Source organism: Onychostruthus taczanowskii, unplaced genomic scaffold, assembly GCF_017590055.1.
Source record: "Onychostruthus taczanowskii isolate IOZ18803 unplaced genomic scaffold, ASM1759005v1 scaffold9, whole genome shotgun sequence".
Taxonomy (NCBI): Eukaryota; Metazoa; Chordata; class Aves; order Passeriformes; family Passeridae; genus Onychostruthus; species Onychostruthus taczanowskii.
Window position 1 is genome coordinate 8718439 of NW_024506993.1, and position 14898 is coordinate 8733336.

At 46.8% G+C, this 14898-nt stretch overlaps 3 protein-coding genes across 9 annotated transcripts in view; 1 reads left to right on the forward strand and 2 right to left on the reverse strand.

The window, feature by feature from the left end:
• Positions 1-250: 250 nt before the first annotated feature.
• On the reverse strand, positions 251-7990 carry KCTD6 (potassium channel tetramerization domain containing 6). Of its 6 annotated transcripts, XM_041425858.1 has the most exons (6): positions 6082-7990; positions 5514-5726; positions 4815-4880; positions 4120-4281; positions 2853-2961; positions 251-1656 (listed from the first exon to the last, which is right to left on the reverse strand). In XM_041425858.1, the coding sequence occupies exons 5-6, from the start codon at positions 2877-2879 to the stop codon at positions 970-972; spliced, it is 714 nt and encodes a 237-aa protein (XP_041281792.1). In that variant the 5' UTR covers positions 2880-2961; positions 4120-4281; positions 4815-4880; positions 5514-5726; positions 6082-7990; the 3' UTR covers positions 251-969. The 6 variants fall into 6 exon arrangements, with proteins under 6 accessions (XP_041281792.1, XP_041281793.1, XP_041281790.1 ...); XM_041425859.1 differs by lacking the exon at positions 4120-4281; XM_041425856.1 differs by having other exon boundaries at positions 4120-4880.
• Positions 7991-8075: 85 nt separating this feature from the next.
• On the forward strand, positions 8076-12924 carry PDHB (pyruvate dehydrogenase E1 subunit beta). Its single transcript, XM_041425854.1, has 9 exons — positions 8076-8244; positions 8392-8499; positions 8571-8633; positions 8717-8752; positions 8836-9121; positions 9880-9990; positions 10634-10725; positions 11005-11146; positions 11440-12924. The coding sequence occupies exons 1-9, from the start codon at positions 8116-8118 to the stop codon at positions 11583-11585; spliced, it is 1113 nt and encodes a 370-aa protein (XP_041281788.1). The 5' UTR covers positions 8076-8115; the 3' UTR covers positions 11586-12924.
• Positions 12729-14898, reverse strand: part of PXK (PX domain containing serine/threonine kinase like) — a 33004-nt gene continuing 30834 nt past the window's right edge. For both annotated transcript variants that reach the window (XM_041425852.1, XM_041425853.1), the window contains exon 18: positions 12729-13771. In XM_041425852.1, the coding sequence (XP_041281786.1) occupies positions 13584-13771 (188 nt within the window). In that variant the 3' untranslated portion in view covers positions 12729-13583. The remainder of the gene's footprint in view (positions 13772-14898) is intronic.

Below are 14898 nucleotides of genomic sequence, written 5' to 3' on the forward strand. Positions count from 1 at the left end.
AAAGCAGTTTTCAGAACACAAGCTTTGTCTATAATGAAGACATTTTAATCAACTGATTAACATAAAAAGGAACAACTTACATCATTAATGGAAGAAACCAGGGCCCTACCAAAACACCCAAACTACTCAGCAGGACAAAAAAAACAGGATTTGACTGGGAGGTTTTTTGTTTGGTTGGGTTTGGTTTTTTTGTATGAGAATTCTAAAAGTATGAGAATTCTAAAAGACAAAAAGAAAATACAAAACAGTATTCTGTATTTCACATTTTTATTAGCTTCTTCTGGCAGGCATTACACTTGGGAATAATATTGCACCAGGCATTAAAAATATGAATTCTACCACAGGGACATTTTGCATTTAGAATCCAATATAAATATTTGTAATCATATTTCCATGGCTACAGATAATATTTGGTTGCTTGATTTATATGCATAGAAAGAAACAGTTGTCATAACTGTAAGAAACTGTACTTATCAAGTACTTTTAAAGGGTGGGATTTGTTTTCCTAGAATATTACAATACTGTTTATTGATTTAGAAACTAAATTAGTCTACACAATAGCAGCTTCTCCCCAACTGCATTTTAAAATCTTTTTTTTTTGTTTCTTGCTCCCAGTGTCATAGCATTAGGTGGATTAGAAACCATTTAAACAAGAGGTAATTTTAGCACTTTGAGTTGAGTCAGAGAATTGTGTTAATGACACAAAATACCCTATTGTACTGATTCTTCGGACTCCCTCTTTCAAACAAAAAGGTGTCTTGACTGAACAGGCACATGCACGGTTTTTTTTCTGAACTGGACAAAAGAACAGAGCTGCTAGAGAATGAAACTCCTCCAGTCCTCACTGATAAACAATAAATACTCGTATAAAAAAAGCCCATATTGTTGCTGTAGTCAAAATCCAGACTCTCTTGGGTTCACTGTCCAATTAAGTTGCTAATCACTGAAGTGGCTCCTGTGGAGTCAGAATCAGTCATCTGTTTTCCGTGCCAGCCTGCAGAAAGTCCAGTTGTGTTCCACTGTGTTTTCATTGGCACGCTCGCTCATGTGATGGACTCTGGTGTTGCGGATCGTGAAGCCTTGCTTTGTGATGTACTCCATGAGATGCACTCGCAGCGACACTTCCTGGTGGTAATCGCACGGCCCGAAGGTGAAGGACACCTGGCAGTCCCTGGTGTCCATCATGTGCTTATTCCACTTGGTGAAGTGGTTCGAAATGCCTTCCAGCAGCGCGTGGACTTTCGTCGTGATGGTGAGCTGCGTGATGATCACGGCCACCGGGTTGGAGTACTTGGAAAGCTTCCGGGTGCTGGACAGCTCCACCACCTCCTCAAAGGTATCCACAGGATACAGCGGCTTGGGGTCATTAAGACACTGAATTAAGGGTTCAATCTGATAGAAGTCTGCTTCCTTCCGGAGCAGGTCAAACTCCTTGAAGTCCAGTGGCAAAGTGAGCTCTGAGGTCCTTAAAAAGTTAAGAACATAACGGAAAAGTGGTCCATCTCTGTCAATAAAGTAATTGCCCTGAGAGTCCCTGGCAGTGGGGAAGTCTCCCCTGAACATGGCCCCGAGCATTGAGTCAGGATATCTCGTTAGAGTTGTGAGGGAGGTCGTATACATGTGTCCACCCACATTTAGCGTGACTGGATCAGTCATCTAGAAAGAGAGAAATCGCAGAGTTTATCAAGCCCCAACAAGAAGATTCGATCACCTTGCTGACACACACGGCAAATACTGCTGGAAAACTGGGGGAATCGCGCTTCTCCTGTTTAGTGCCTCTAAAGCTCTTCAAACCTGAACAAATCCAAGCCACCTAGCAACAAGGCACAACTGGCAACTGGACAGGATGATACTTAGCATGCAGAATGCACATTTCTAGAATGCTTTAGAAATCTTAACAACTGAGCTACTGTCGCAAGATCGAGTTTAGCATTCGGGCAGCAAGTTTTTCCTATTCTACAGATGGGGAAATGAGAACAGAGAAATTTCCTGAAGAACAAGTTAGTCAGAATGAGGCCCAGCAGTGTTCCTTACTTTCACAATCTGTCTCTCATTCTAGAACAAAACCAAAACAAAAAAAGGGAAAGAAAAAAAATCAGCCAAACAAATGTTAAGCCTCTTTTTATCCCTCAAAAAAGGAAGACAATGCAGGTTTAAACACGGGACCAAGAGCTCACAATCAAAATTATCCACACTTTGGCTCAGAGACTTCATTAAAACAGGCAAGGGAGAAAAAGAACTTTCAGCTTTTAACTCTAGAAAGAAATATTTATTAACAAATTAGTGTGTCGCATAGAAGTCGGGAGCAGAGCACAAACCAGTCTGTATCAGATTCCAGATAGCACATGAGGAAGCAAAAGAGAAAGGAACATAAATCCCATCTGGCCACCAACTCTAAAAACCAGGACTGCAGCCAGCCAGAGAAAAGAGACATATGCATGGCAGCAGAATGAGAAGGGGAGGAAAATAAGATGTGCTTGTCTAGCTTGAGACAAGGTTTACAAGGAAAAATACTTTTCTCGATAAATAAAATGACAGAAGTCCTTAAAATAATAAGGAGGAAGCATAAACTATTTTTGGATTTTGCGTTAGGAAAATGGAAATTGAGCTCAAGGCATCAGTTCAGTCCTGGCTGACTGTCCCCAGCAATGTGAACCTGGGCACTCCCCACAAACTGCACAGGAGGTGCAGCACTCCAGGGAAGGTGTGTAAGCTGTTGTAAAGCTGTTTTAACAGGCTCAGTTTCCCTTCTCTCACGACTGAAGCTCTGGATCTACAGGAGGCAGATCTGGGAGGATTCTTGCTGCAAGACCTCAGAAGCCCAGTTGTGCCCAGTGCACACTTGCACTCACCATATATCCCCAGTCTCCATTATCCATCTGTTCACGTGCTTGAGCTGTGGTATTCCAAGTTTAACAGAAGGCTGCTGAAAGGATACACAATTCCTCTCCTCTTATCTCCCTGCAGGAGAAAGCACACACAAACACAGAATAAAACATGGCAGACCATCAGTACCTACAAGAACACCAGGGGGAATGGTTTCCAATCAGAGGCAGGCTCTCTGCCAGGAAAGCATTCATAGCTACAAAGTCACATTAGCAGGAGAATCTGCAAACCCTCTTTTCCCTCCTTCTCCCATCATATTACCCACAGGACTGTCTCTGGAGCACACCTAAGCACTCCACCAGTTGCCTGAACATCTCAGTTTTCTTGAATAACAAGCAACGTGCCTCTGAGGGCAATACATGTTCACAAGCAACCTTTCACCTGGGAAAATGTGAGTACTTTGAAAGACAGATGTCATCTTCCCAATTAAAAAAGTTTATTTAGCCACCTCTGAGGTCACACACATGATCTGTTAATATTAGTCAACATTCCCATGCTCCAGTTTCAAACTGCTCAGGAAAATAAATCAAGCATGAAAGTCAATGAACACTAAGAAGAAAAAAACCCTCACTGCAGAATTAATAATTCAGTAGTGGAGAACTGCAACTGATAGTAAGAACATTAATCTAGAGACAAAGAGTATGAAAGGACTTCCCAGACACCTACTCTCAACAGCAATCTCTGTAGGGACAAGCCAGAGGACATCTAACATGCTGTCAACACACTCCAACAAAAGCAATTTGAGAAGAGATTCCTGCTGTGACTTCCCAGAAGATGCTGAACTGTTGACTTGCATAACAAGGGGACTGTCCACACAAGCACAAGGCAACTCCACAGCCAGACTGTGCAGCTCAAGAAGGGGGAAGTGAATGACCTCAGAGCCCAGTGTTGATGTGCCAAAGGTGGCCTGTCAACCTTGTCAAGCGATGGAAGGACAGGGAAGCCAGTCATCAGCAAGCCTTTATCCCTACCCAGAGCCTGCCTCTCTGCTAGAATTGCTGAAAATTTAGGTCAGCCTGTTTTAAGTAGGGTAGAGCTTCTCAGCTTTGTTTATTTTTACATCTTAAAAGACCACACAGTTCCCAAGACTTCTGATCCCATCCTCTTTACTAACAAACTTCAACATACAGCCACCCAGCTGAAGGCAGCACAAAGATTTAGCCAAACCAGAGCCCCACACTGCAAAATGACTGAATGTTCACAGTTAATTCCCAACCAAAAAAGATAACTTGCCCTTCTCATTCCTAGGAAATGAGGTTGGTCTCATTCACCACAGAACAAGGCAGCACATCCCACCTCTCTGTGCCCTGCTGCCCTGCCCAAATCCACAGCCTGGGCAAAACAGTGTCCAGCAGGTCAGGTCTTTGGGACCCAGCAGCACAAGCACAGCCCCAGCTGCATCTCAGGTGGATTAAAGAGTAAAAAAAACCAAATATGAAAATAGTGAGGTCAGACAACAGAAGACTAAGGAATACTAAGATACAGAACAAGTCATACCAGGATCCTATTTTTACAAATTAGAGACAGAGCATGCCTCAAGAGAGTACATTAAAGCACATCCCCCAACAGCAGATAAACCTGGAATGCCAGCTCTTTTGCCAACCTCTGTAATTATTTTTTTAACTGCTCACAAATCAAGAAGTGAATTTTTTCAGGGTTTTGCTGTTTCATTTTGTTTTGGTTTTTTTAGGGGTTTTTTTGGTTTGGGTTTTTTGTGGGTTTGTTTGTTTGGGGATTTTTTTTGTCTGGTTATGGTTTTTGTGGGTTTTTTGGAATTGTCACTCAAGTACAATTTGTAAACTTTTAGCAATAGACCAGACCTTTTAAATTCCAGCACTTGAAGGTGTAACTCTGGTCAAGTACAAGACAAGGATAACATGCAGATGCATTAAAACCATATGAGACTGGTACAGGTTTCTGATACTCACTTGAGAGTGAAATGATGCAGCCAGCCAGAAACCTCGCCAGTAATCATGACAGAAGAGATCTGCAGTCTTAATAAAATTAACTCAAATTACACATCTAGAATATTTCAAAGGCAGAGATGTCCATCAGTGTTAATTTAACTAGTGAATATGAGGTTATTTTGGACAGCATGTAAGTCCAGTACAGATGAATCAAGACTTCATCAGGGAAAGAAAGAGATGACACTGCAAGCCGGTGCAAAGGCGTGATTTAATCTTTGATCACAGCACTGCTGTGTAACACCGGAGTGAAAAATTTACAAGAGCAATCATCTGGAACAAACCTAGCCCTGAACATATAAAGGGCATGGAGAAATCTCTGTGACCTTTGTGTAAGGACCGAGAACCACAAGGCACACACAGACCTCCCTGGCAGAGCAGTGCTGGAGCGAGATGTGCCACACAGAAGCACCCTCTCTTCCCTCCTTCTCCCACCACATTACCCACAGGACTGTCTCTGGAGCACACCTAAGCACTCCACCAGTTGCCTGAACATCTCAGTTTTCTTGAATAACAAGCAATGTGCCAAGAGCCATCCCAAAATGCCCGAGTGTGATCCCAACTCTTCACTACTTCCCTCGTCAGCCTGGGAGCTCTGAATTTCTAGATGACTTCACAGGTGAAAGTAGCTTAGTTTGGGTACAACCTGAGCTAAGGACTCACCAACCACATCACAGCAAGGCTGGGGATGGACACCCTTCATGACACATGCCCTTTCAATGATGCTTTAATCCTCCTGAATGGGATACAGTGATCACCAGGGGTTGGGCAGACACTCCATCCATCCCCCAGCACGGGCAGCCTCAAGCCAGCTCTGTCCTTGTGTCACACACCAACGGACTGCACGCAGGGACAAGCTTGCCAACACAGCTACTCCTGTCCAGACAGCAAATTACAGATGACACACAGTCACATCCCAAGGCAGCCTACATTTGATAACCACTAAAAATATTTGAAGTGAAATTCAGTCAGACAAATTGCTGACACAGTTCAGCCAAACAGGATGTCCCTCTCTGGTGGGAGCAGATGGTGTCAAAGCACAGTCCTGCTGTCGTGACACTGCTCTGCATGCAGGGACAGGACACACAGCAGTGACACGGTCACTGGGGCTCCTGCCACAGCCCAGCACAGCCAGAACTGGAATGGCACAGTGAGAAGCAAGAAAAGCACTCAGGTCATCACTTTATACTCAACACACCAAACGGGATACCTGCATTTATAAAACACTCACTCTTATTTCATATGTTATGACTCAGAGGATTACAAGGCTGTTTATCAGCAACACTGCTGCAACAGGTAGTGCCACTAACTCCAGCAGGGCTTCTCCCAGAACACAGCTGCAAACCAGTTTGCAAGCTGAAATTCAAAGAAAGCATTTCAGAGTCAGATGAACGTCTGCACCTGTGAAAACACACACACAGACACACACACACACTCAGCAGGGATGCCAGCAGCCCTGCCAGGCATTCCCACTGCTGGAACTACAGGCTACCACCACTCCTGGAGAGACCCCTGCAATGGTGCAACGTGCAGTTACTCGAGGAGCAGAAATACATTGTAAGTTAAGAGGCACAGACCACCTGATTTGCTCTGAATGTTCTTCATCTAGTTTTTCAAACAGAAGAATTAAGGGATTGACTCATGGCAATAGCCTTTCATGGGCAGTTTGGTATCCACAGGCTGTTCAACCTCGAGTTACCTTTGATTCCTACATCAACAGAGAGATGGAAGGATCTCTCGCAGCAGCAAGTTAAAAATGAAAAAGAGCAAGGTAAGACTCTGACATACACTTGGCATTTCAGCTACTCTCCCCCTTTGTGAGCTCCCTGCCTCTCCCACTTGGATCTCACAAGATGAGAAGAAACTCCATCCACCAGCACAGTTATGCTGTACAGGGACAACATCTTTCCCAGCCAGTCAGAATATGTGAAAGGCAAGTTCTTACTGTAAATTATTGGTGACTCACCTGAACTGACAAACACTGAGCAGCACCAGTGCTGACTGTTCTCCACCAAACTACAGTGAGCTGATGGTCTGCAGAGCAAGCCCTGAGCTCCAGCTCCGTGCCACCCCAACCGGGGCAGTGAGGAGGAGGAGGAGGAGCGTTCTCAAAACAACCAGTTACCAAATCTTCAGGCAATTCAGCAGATCAGCTTCACTAAAGAAAGCACCTACTACCTTCTACACATGTCAAGTTTATCATGACTAATGCAGCTTATTAGAAGTTAACTTAGCTCTTGCTTTTCTTGAGCTGTTTTTTACAAATACTCAGTCTTTACCCCAGGCAGGATGGAAAAACGCTCACGCTAGCCACTCAACATCTTCTCCCCTTTATGTTTAATTGCTTCACTACAAATTCCAAGCTCCTGAAGTTTCCATCCCTTCCCCAAGGAGCTCTATGGCATCCTGTTTTAAGTCCTGATTCCAAACCTTTATTTCAATTGCTTCTTGTTGGAAGAGCCCACATCCCAGTACAACTTTGGCCCTCCTATAAGATCCAAAGGAGGACTCTAATATTCAGCCTGGTCCTGCTGAAGCAACCCAGGGCACCCAGGCTTCCAGAACCTGTGATAATAATTAGGTTTATCCACGTGTGATATTGACCAGTGTTTTTTCATTGAGGAAACATGTCTCTGAACAGTTTTGGCGGCAGGCAGGTGTCAGAAACACAGAGCCTCCCTGCACGCAGATGGGGCTTAGCACACGTACGGACCAAGGAGTGACAGCAACACGGGACAGAAATCCCCCCCGAAAGCCCAGAGCGGATCCAGGGCTTCAGCAGGAGCCGGGAAGTGCCCGTTTCCATCCCAGAAGAGCCAAGGAGATCGCGGTAAAAGAACTCTCCCCCGGATCACAGTGATTCAGCAAAGATGCTGCGAATTAACCCGTTCTGCCTCTCCCCGCAAGTGCCCCAGGAGTGCCCGGCCCGACCCGCACCCCAAAACAGAGTCCCAGCCCTGCCTCCGCTCCCGGCTCCGGAGCAAAGCCCACGGGTCCCGGACCCTCCGTGCCAGGGATCACCGCCGGGCTCCCCCCGGGCACCGCCCCCGCGCCCTGCCCGGGACGGGACCCCGCAGCCCCCGTCCCGTCCCACCGACCGCGGGGCCTCCGCTCCTGTGCCCGGCCGGGCCCGCCCCGGGAGCCGGGTGCCGGAAGTGGCGCAAGAAAGCCGCGCGCTTCTCGCCGCCGCCCGCGCGCCGCGGGCGCTCTCGCGAGAGCCGGGGAGGCGGAGCCGGGCGGCCCAGGGCGAGAGGACACGGGCAAGATGGCGGCGGCCCTGCGGCACCTGGCGCTGTGCGCCCGCCTCGCCCCGCGCGGCCGCAGCGCCGGGACCCCGCTCCAGCGGCTCCAGCAGCGCAGGGGCCTCCGCCTCTCCGCGCCCAACGCCATACAGGTAGCGGGGCGGGCTGCCCCCGGAGAGGGGCTCGCGCCCCTCAGGAAGGGTCCGGCCCCGGGGCGGGCGGGCGGTGAGGTGACTTCGCCCCTGGTTTGAGGTGACTCCCGGCGGGCCCCGCTCAGCGCGCCTGCCGCTGTCTCGCAGGTGACGGTGCGGGACGCGCTGAACCAGGCGCTGGACGAGGAGCTGGAGCGGGACGAGCGCGTCTTCCTGCTGGGCGAGGAGGTGGCACAGTACGATGGCGCCTACAAGGTGCGTGCGAGACTTTGGCGGCCCGGGACAGGGCTTCGGGCGGGCCCTGACTCCTTTCTCCTGCCCTGCAGATCTCCAGGGGTCTCTGGAAGAAGTACGGGGACAAAAGGGTGATCGACACCCCGATATCCGAGGTGAGGCTGCCCTCTCTCCTGCCCTGGTGGTCCCTCCATCAGCTGCTCCCTGGTCCTCATCCCTTGGTTTCCCTCTCTTTCAGATGGGCTTTGCAGGAATCGCTGTCGGTGCTGCTATGGTTTGTACATTTGCATTCCTCTACGTCTGGTTTTAAAAATGAGGCTGTTTATGTCAAAAACCACATTTCGATACATTTAATAGGCAGGGTTGAGACCGGTGTGTGAATTCATGACGTTCAACTTCTCCATGCAAGCGATCGATCAGGTGATCAACTCGGCGGCCAAGAGCTGTTACATGTCCGCCGGCTCCATCTCGGTGCCCATCGTGTTCCGCGGCCCCAACGGCGCCTCGGCGGGCGTGGCCGCCCAGCACTCGCAGTGCTTCGCAGCCTGGTACGGACACTGCCCCGGCCTCAAAGTCGTCAGCCCCTGGAGCTCCGAGGACGCCAAAGGGCTGCTGAAAGCATCCATCCGGGATGACAACCCAGGTGAGCACGAGCGGCTCGTGGCTGTGGCACTCGGTCCTAACGAATGTCTGGTTTTCCCCACAAAAACAAGGATTGGTTAAAGCATGAAGCGCTCGAGGTTGACTTACTGCAGTTGGAGGGACACAAAAAGACACAGAGGGATTCGTGGTTTCTCTAATAGACTGATTCTGTGGTGCTGCCAGGTGCAATTTTAGTGCTGGTTTGGTATCAGCCAGGAGACCTGGAAGCATTTATAAATCTATCATAAAAGGGTTAAAAAGGGTGAAGATGAGTTAGGAGAATTATTATGTTCCTGCATATATAGTGCCTATGTAACTCAGTTTTACAGACCATGGAATTCAAATGAAAAATTCAGAATGTCCTTATTCAAGAGCAGGGCAACCTTTGACTTTTTATTTTCACAAACAGTAATTAAAAGTAGGAGACTTTTCTAAAACTAGTGATTTTATTGTCATGTAAAATAAAATTATTTTTATTTAACATGACATTTACTATGTTTATTTTACATTACATATGTGATATTTATTTTACATAAAAGTAAAAGAGCTCACCTAATTTCAGAGAAGTTGTAGAAGTTTTTAAAATAATTCATTATTGAAATAAAGACTTTGATTTACTTTTTTTTTAATTCCTTCTGCAGACATAATCCTCACTCCCTTGTTGTGTGGGTTTACTGTCTTGAGCTGCAGGACTGTTAATGCTCAGTGCAGGCCTGTGCCTGCAGGTGTGCACACTAATCCAATTGTGTTTCCTTCCAGTTGTGATGCTGGAAAGTGAACTACTCTATGGTGTTCCCTTTGAAATGTCTGAACAGGCACAGTCAAAGGAATTTGTTATTCCCATTGGGAAAGCTAAAATAGAAAAGCCAGGTAAGCTGAGAATGCATTTGTTTCTCTATTAACTGACATGCTTGGAGACTTTTCTTAACCTCTCATCTGTTCAGGGTGCTGCTGTCATAGGGCACAGAAAAGTATTTCAAATGTTAAGTGTTCAAATGTTCTTTTATCCATTAGTGTGGTTTCATGTTCTGCTGCCCTTACAAGGAAGTGTTACCTGATTGTCCATTTCTCAGCTTAAACTGTACCCTTCTAAAGGATTCCAGAAAGGATTTGTTCTGTAGTACAGATTGGGTAGGTGATGGCTGAAACAGTTTTTTCCTCACCTAAGTATGTGATTTTGGTCAAAAATGCAAAAAGAGATCACTGTGGTGTTGCAGCCCACTTATTCATAATTTACCTCTGAATTATATGAGCATTTGAATAGGATAATGTGAAAACTGTATTAAATACCTCTTCAGTTCCCTGAGTTCAAGGGCAAAATCTGTGTCTTAACATGGTCCTTCCTCTCTTCATACTATGACAAATTCAGATAAATTCTGGGCTCATTATTTCAAACAAACCTAAGAACCTTAAATTGACAAGTGAATCCTAATGCTACCTTGAAAGGAGCCTGAGGTCTAGAAAAAAGCTTTAAATCTCAAGAGGATTTTTCTAACACGGGATTCTGTTCTAGGAACTCATGTTACATTAGTGGCACACTCAAGACCTGTTGGCCATTGTTTGGAAGCAGCTGCTGTACTTTCTAAAGAAGGTGTAGAGTGTGAGGTGAGTGGGGTTTGGGTTGCTTTTCTCTTTTGCTGAAGTGGGGGGAAAAAAGCAGCATCTTCTTGTTCAAGCTCTGCAGAACTTCAGTGTATTACCTGCAAGGGTCTTAATACTTACAAGTGCCCCAAGAGCACGTGCCTTTCACGTGTCTGAGTTAGACATTTTATCAAGTCTTGTCTCTGGAGTCAGGAGAGCTGAAGTGCTGAGGGGCCCTGTCCCCAGGCAGTGGTGGCTGACAGGCTGAGGTCACAGCCAGGCTCACACTGTCCCTTGGCCCAGGTCATAAACCTGCGAACCATTCGCCCCATGGACATCGAAACCGTGGAAGCCAGCGTGGTCAAGACAAACCATCTGGTAACTGTGGAGGGAGGCTGGCCCCAGTTCGGAGTGGGAGCTGAAATCTGTGCCAGGATCATGGAAGGTACTCAGTTTCACAGTACATTGATCTCATTCCCTGCTCTAAATCCTGATTAGTCTTGATGAAGCCAGGCAAAAGCAGAGTTAGGGATTACATCAGATGAGCTGGTGCTGTCTTACTCTAGAGATTTTCACAGGGTGGTGACCAAACCCCAGAGTGCGTGAACACCAACAAGCCAGAACGCTGCTTTCTGGAATATTAGAGCCACAGGAACAAAATTGTTTAGAGTCAGATCCAGAAACTGAATCGAGATAAAAGCACAGTGCTTGGCAACCTGACACTGTCTTCTGTTTCAGGACCTGCCTTTAACTACTTGGATGCTCCAGCTGTCCGTGTCACCGGTGCTGATGTCCCCATGCCTTACGCAAAAATCTTAGAGGATAACAGCATACCTCAAGTGAAGGATATAGTATTTGCAGTGAAAAAAGCTTTGAATATGTAAATTGTAAATAGAAGTTTTAAAATCCTGCTCTACAAGGCATTCTTGGTGTTGGGCACGTTGTATGCATAATTTCTGTTGTATAAGCTCCATGATCTTTTGTACAGTGGGGAAAGTATAGTGAGCTCCCAAAATATTTATATGGGGTTACCCCCCCAAGCCACACTTCCTGTATGCAACAATGTGGTAATGCTTGTTTGTTCAACAGTACAGCCGGGTTAGTGCAACTGTTTGTGGAGAAACCCTTTTCTAAATCCAGAGAGAAGGAAAAATCCTCTGGTTTTGCTTGCCTTACCAGAGGAGCTGTGTTGAAGCTGCTGCAGCAGTGATTGAGTACAGAGCTGCAGAGAGCAAGAGCAGGCCTTGAATGCTGTACAGCTGCAGGAGCCTGTGGTTGCAAGGCTCCTTAAAGAGGAATGATCAGGCTGATCCCTGAAGCCCAGCCTGTCAGTGCAGCAGTTCACTGCAGCTCTGAGCAGAGGCTGTGGCAGCCCAGGGGCTGGGTTAAGAGATGGTGGCTGTGTCTGAAGAGCACTCTGCACATGCAGAAAGGCTTCTGTACAAGAGCTGAAATAAAGATCCTGAACCTTTCCACTGTGTGATGGGAAACAATACCTAGTTTTTCTTTACTAGCTGCTATGTAACAGTGATTTTTAAAAAATGCCCAGATGCTTTGCTTTTACTATTTATGTTTCTTGTGGTTTCTTTTTTTTTTGAACTCCCCACCTGGGCTGACAACAGCACACTCTTACTATAGTTCTTGCAGTGCGAAATGAGTTGGTTTATTCAGCTGCACTGAGCCTAAGCAGGAGCTGTGTGGACTGTGTATGAAGAGCTGGGACCCATCCAGAGCAGCCTTTTGGAGATCACTGCATCCCAGGGAGCTCTGCCAGGCTTCCCTCAGAGCTTCTGGTACAGAGGGAAAGCTGCCTTGAGGAGCCTGTGCAGCAGCGTCTGCTCTGCCCCTCGGGTAAATGGGGGGAGAGGAACTTCTGTAAGCAGACAGGAGAGCTTGGCTCCTGTTCCTGAGAGCCAGGAGCACTCCCCAGGGTATTTCCTTTAGCAGAGGTGCTGATCAGTTCTTGGGAGGTCTGGCTTGGACGTTGAATCCCACCAGAACATAGCCACGGCATGCTGCTGAACGAATTCCATTAACATTTTAATAAAAATGACTGGATATCACAGGTTACATGAGACTTTGTACAGACATTCTCTGCATAGTAACAAACACTGATGTACTTGAATTTAAAAAAATGGATTATCTATAATCCTTTAAAGTGCAATTTGTTTAAGGTTTTAAATCAAAAAGGATCTTTCAATAAAGTTTAAATGATAGAATTAACTTGAAGTAACTTTTCATTTAATTAAATCAACAATAACATCCCAGTGCCCTATAACCTCCCACTTCAACTGCTTCCTCATTTAAAAACACTTTCCCCTAGAGCTGCAGGTAGGATGTCATTTAAACAAGCTTCATGAGACAGCATTTTAACTCCACCAGGAAACATGGTGGGAATAAGATTTAATTCTCCAGTTCCCTCACCTGTGCAGTATGTTTAAAGGGTTGGATTATGTAAAACAAATTGTTGACTCCATGCAGCAAGAATTAAGATGAGTTACAAGTGCATGAAAAGAGTTGAAAAACTGAGCAGCCTAAAACTACAATCCTGTAATTTGAAAAATGGGGTAGAATGGAGCTAGGAAAAATGCATTCATTTGCCATCACCATGGTCATTCCTATTTTCAGGTTTTTTTATTCAGCTGTATAGGAGCTGCTGTACTCCTGAAGCTGTAGCTAGAGAACACAGTTCCTGCAGCAAGTAAAGACCAGAGCACTTATCCCAGCGTGCAGAGCAGCTCGGGCAGGGCAGTGCTGCTGCTCAGGAAAGCCGAAACCAGCTCACGGGAGCTGCAGCTGCTGCGTGCTGGTGGGTCAGTGCTGGTCAGGAGGGGCAGCACAGGAGGGGGACAGGGAATTGAATCCTGGAGTGGCCAGTGGCCTCAGCTGATCCTGGGAGCGCTGTAGTCGCACGTCTGTGTTTTCTTCAGAGTTCCTTTCTGGAAGTTTTGGATGGAGCTGAGCAAGGCTCCTCGGCTTGCGCTGACGTCGGGCCGCGCCGTGGGCGCCTCTGTGCCCGGGGGGGGAGCTGCTGGCGGCGGGGGCGGCGCTGGGGGTATGGACGATGCTCCTGGGAAGTTGGGAAGAGAAGATGGAGTTTGATTATGCCAGGGATGTCCTGCCCCAGAGGCCTGCAGCTGCTTGGCTGGACTTGGTCAGTCCTGCACTAGTCCCATCATCCCTTGAATGCCAGTGGAGTGTGAAGAACAGAACAGATGGAAAATGCCAAAGTGATCAAATCCCTCTATCTGCAGGTGAGTCATGTCATCTGAGATGCCTCTGAAATGAGCCTGGGGGCCCTCAGGACTCAGATGCAAAACGTGACTCATATGTGATCTTGCACCAAGGAAAACAGAGATCGCTGAATGGGACTTCCAGCTTCAGCTTCTCCTGTTTGTCCCCAGTGAGGCAGTTTGCTCTGTGGGACATGAACAGTAACGAAGACCGGAAGCAAATTTTAGTACCTGTTCTTACTTATGTAACTCACTTTACATTCCAATGAATGAAGAACCACATCACTGTAGTATTTGATGACCATTTTGCTTGGCCAGATTATATTTCATTTTTAGTGTACTAACTGCAGATAGAGTTTTCTGGAAGTGTTTTACACTTCCAAAGTTCTGTTTGACTTTCTCCAAATATGTTGTAACACATGGTCGTTTTGACAGACTGAATGAATCACAACACTGTCACACACACCTCCAGCCTGCCTCTCCTGTCCCACCTTTGTACTCTGTCCCTTGCTCTGTATGCCAGCCACGTCCACTTTCTGCTTCTCATCCAACCTCAGCCTCCACGTCCTGACTCCCTGGGAAGGCAGAGCCCACAGTGGAACATGCAGCTGGTCCAGCAGTGAGGCCTGCATGGAGCTGTTTCCTGGCAGTTCAGATCCAGGCAAGTGGCCTCCCTCATTTACCCCAGGCACTCTCCCAAGCACCTTGATCTTGTGCAGCTCTGCTGCTGCACATTGCACCATCACTGCTGTGCAAGTCAAATAATAATGGGCCTATCCTGTCTCATATTCTGGAAGGAATAGGGGCATAATGATTAATATCCTGGTACTGCTCAGCCTCATGGAGATCATGAGTTATGCCATAGGAAGACTGAAGAGACATGGCATCTACTAACACTTGCTTCCAGTAGCTCTGAGCTACAAGAGGAATATCCTGGTAAGTGGCAAGAACTGTGACACTGGGC

Excerpts from the sequence above, each read along its gene's own strand:
- KCTD6 (XM_041425860.1), bottom strand. The coding sequence starts at position 2,879 with ATGGATAATGGAGACTGGGGATATATG. Across the intron at positions 1,657-2,852 it reads ATGGAGACTGGGGATATATG|ATGACTGATCCAGTCACGCT; the intron begins GTGAGTGCAAGT and ends CTCTCTTTCTAG.
- PDHB (XM_041425854.1), top strand. The coding sequence starts at position 8,116 with ATGGCGGCGGCCCTGCGGCACCTGGCGCTGTGCGCCCGCCTCGCCCCG. Across the intron at positions 9,122-9,879 it reads CATCCGGGATGACAACCCAG|TTGTGATGCTGGAAAGTGAA; the intron begins GTGAGCACGAGC and ends GTTTCCTTCCAG. Across the intron at positions 11,147-11,439 it reads CTGTGCCAGGATCATGGAAG|GACCTGCCTTTAACTACTTG; the intron begins GTACTCAGTTTC and ends CTTCTGTTTCAG.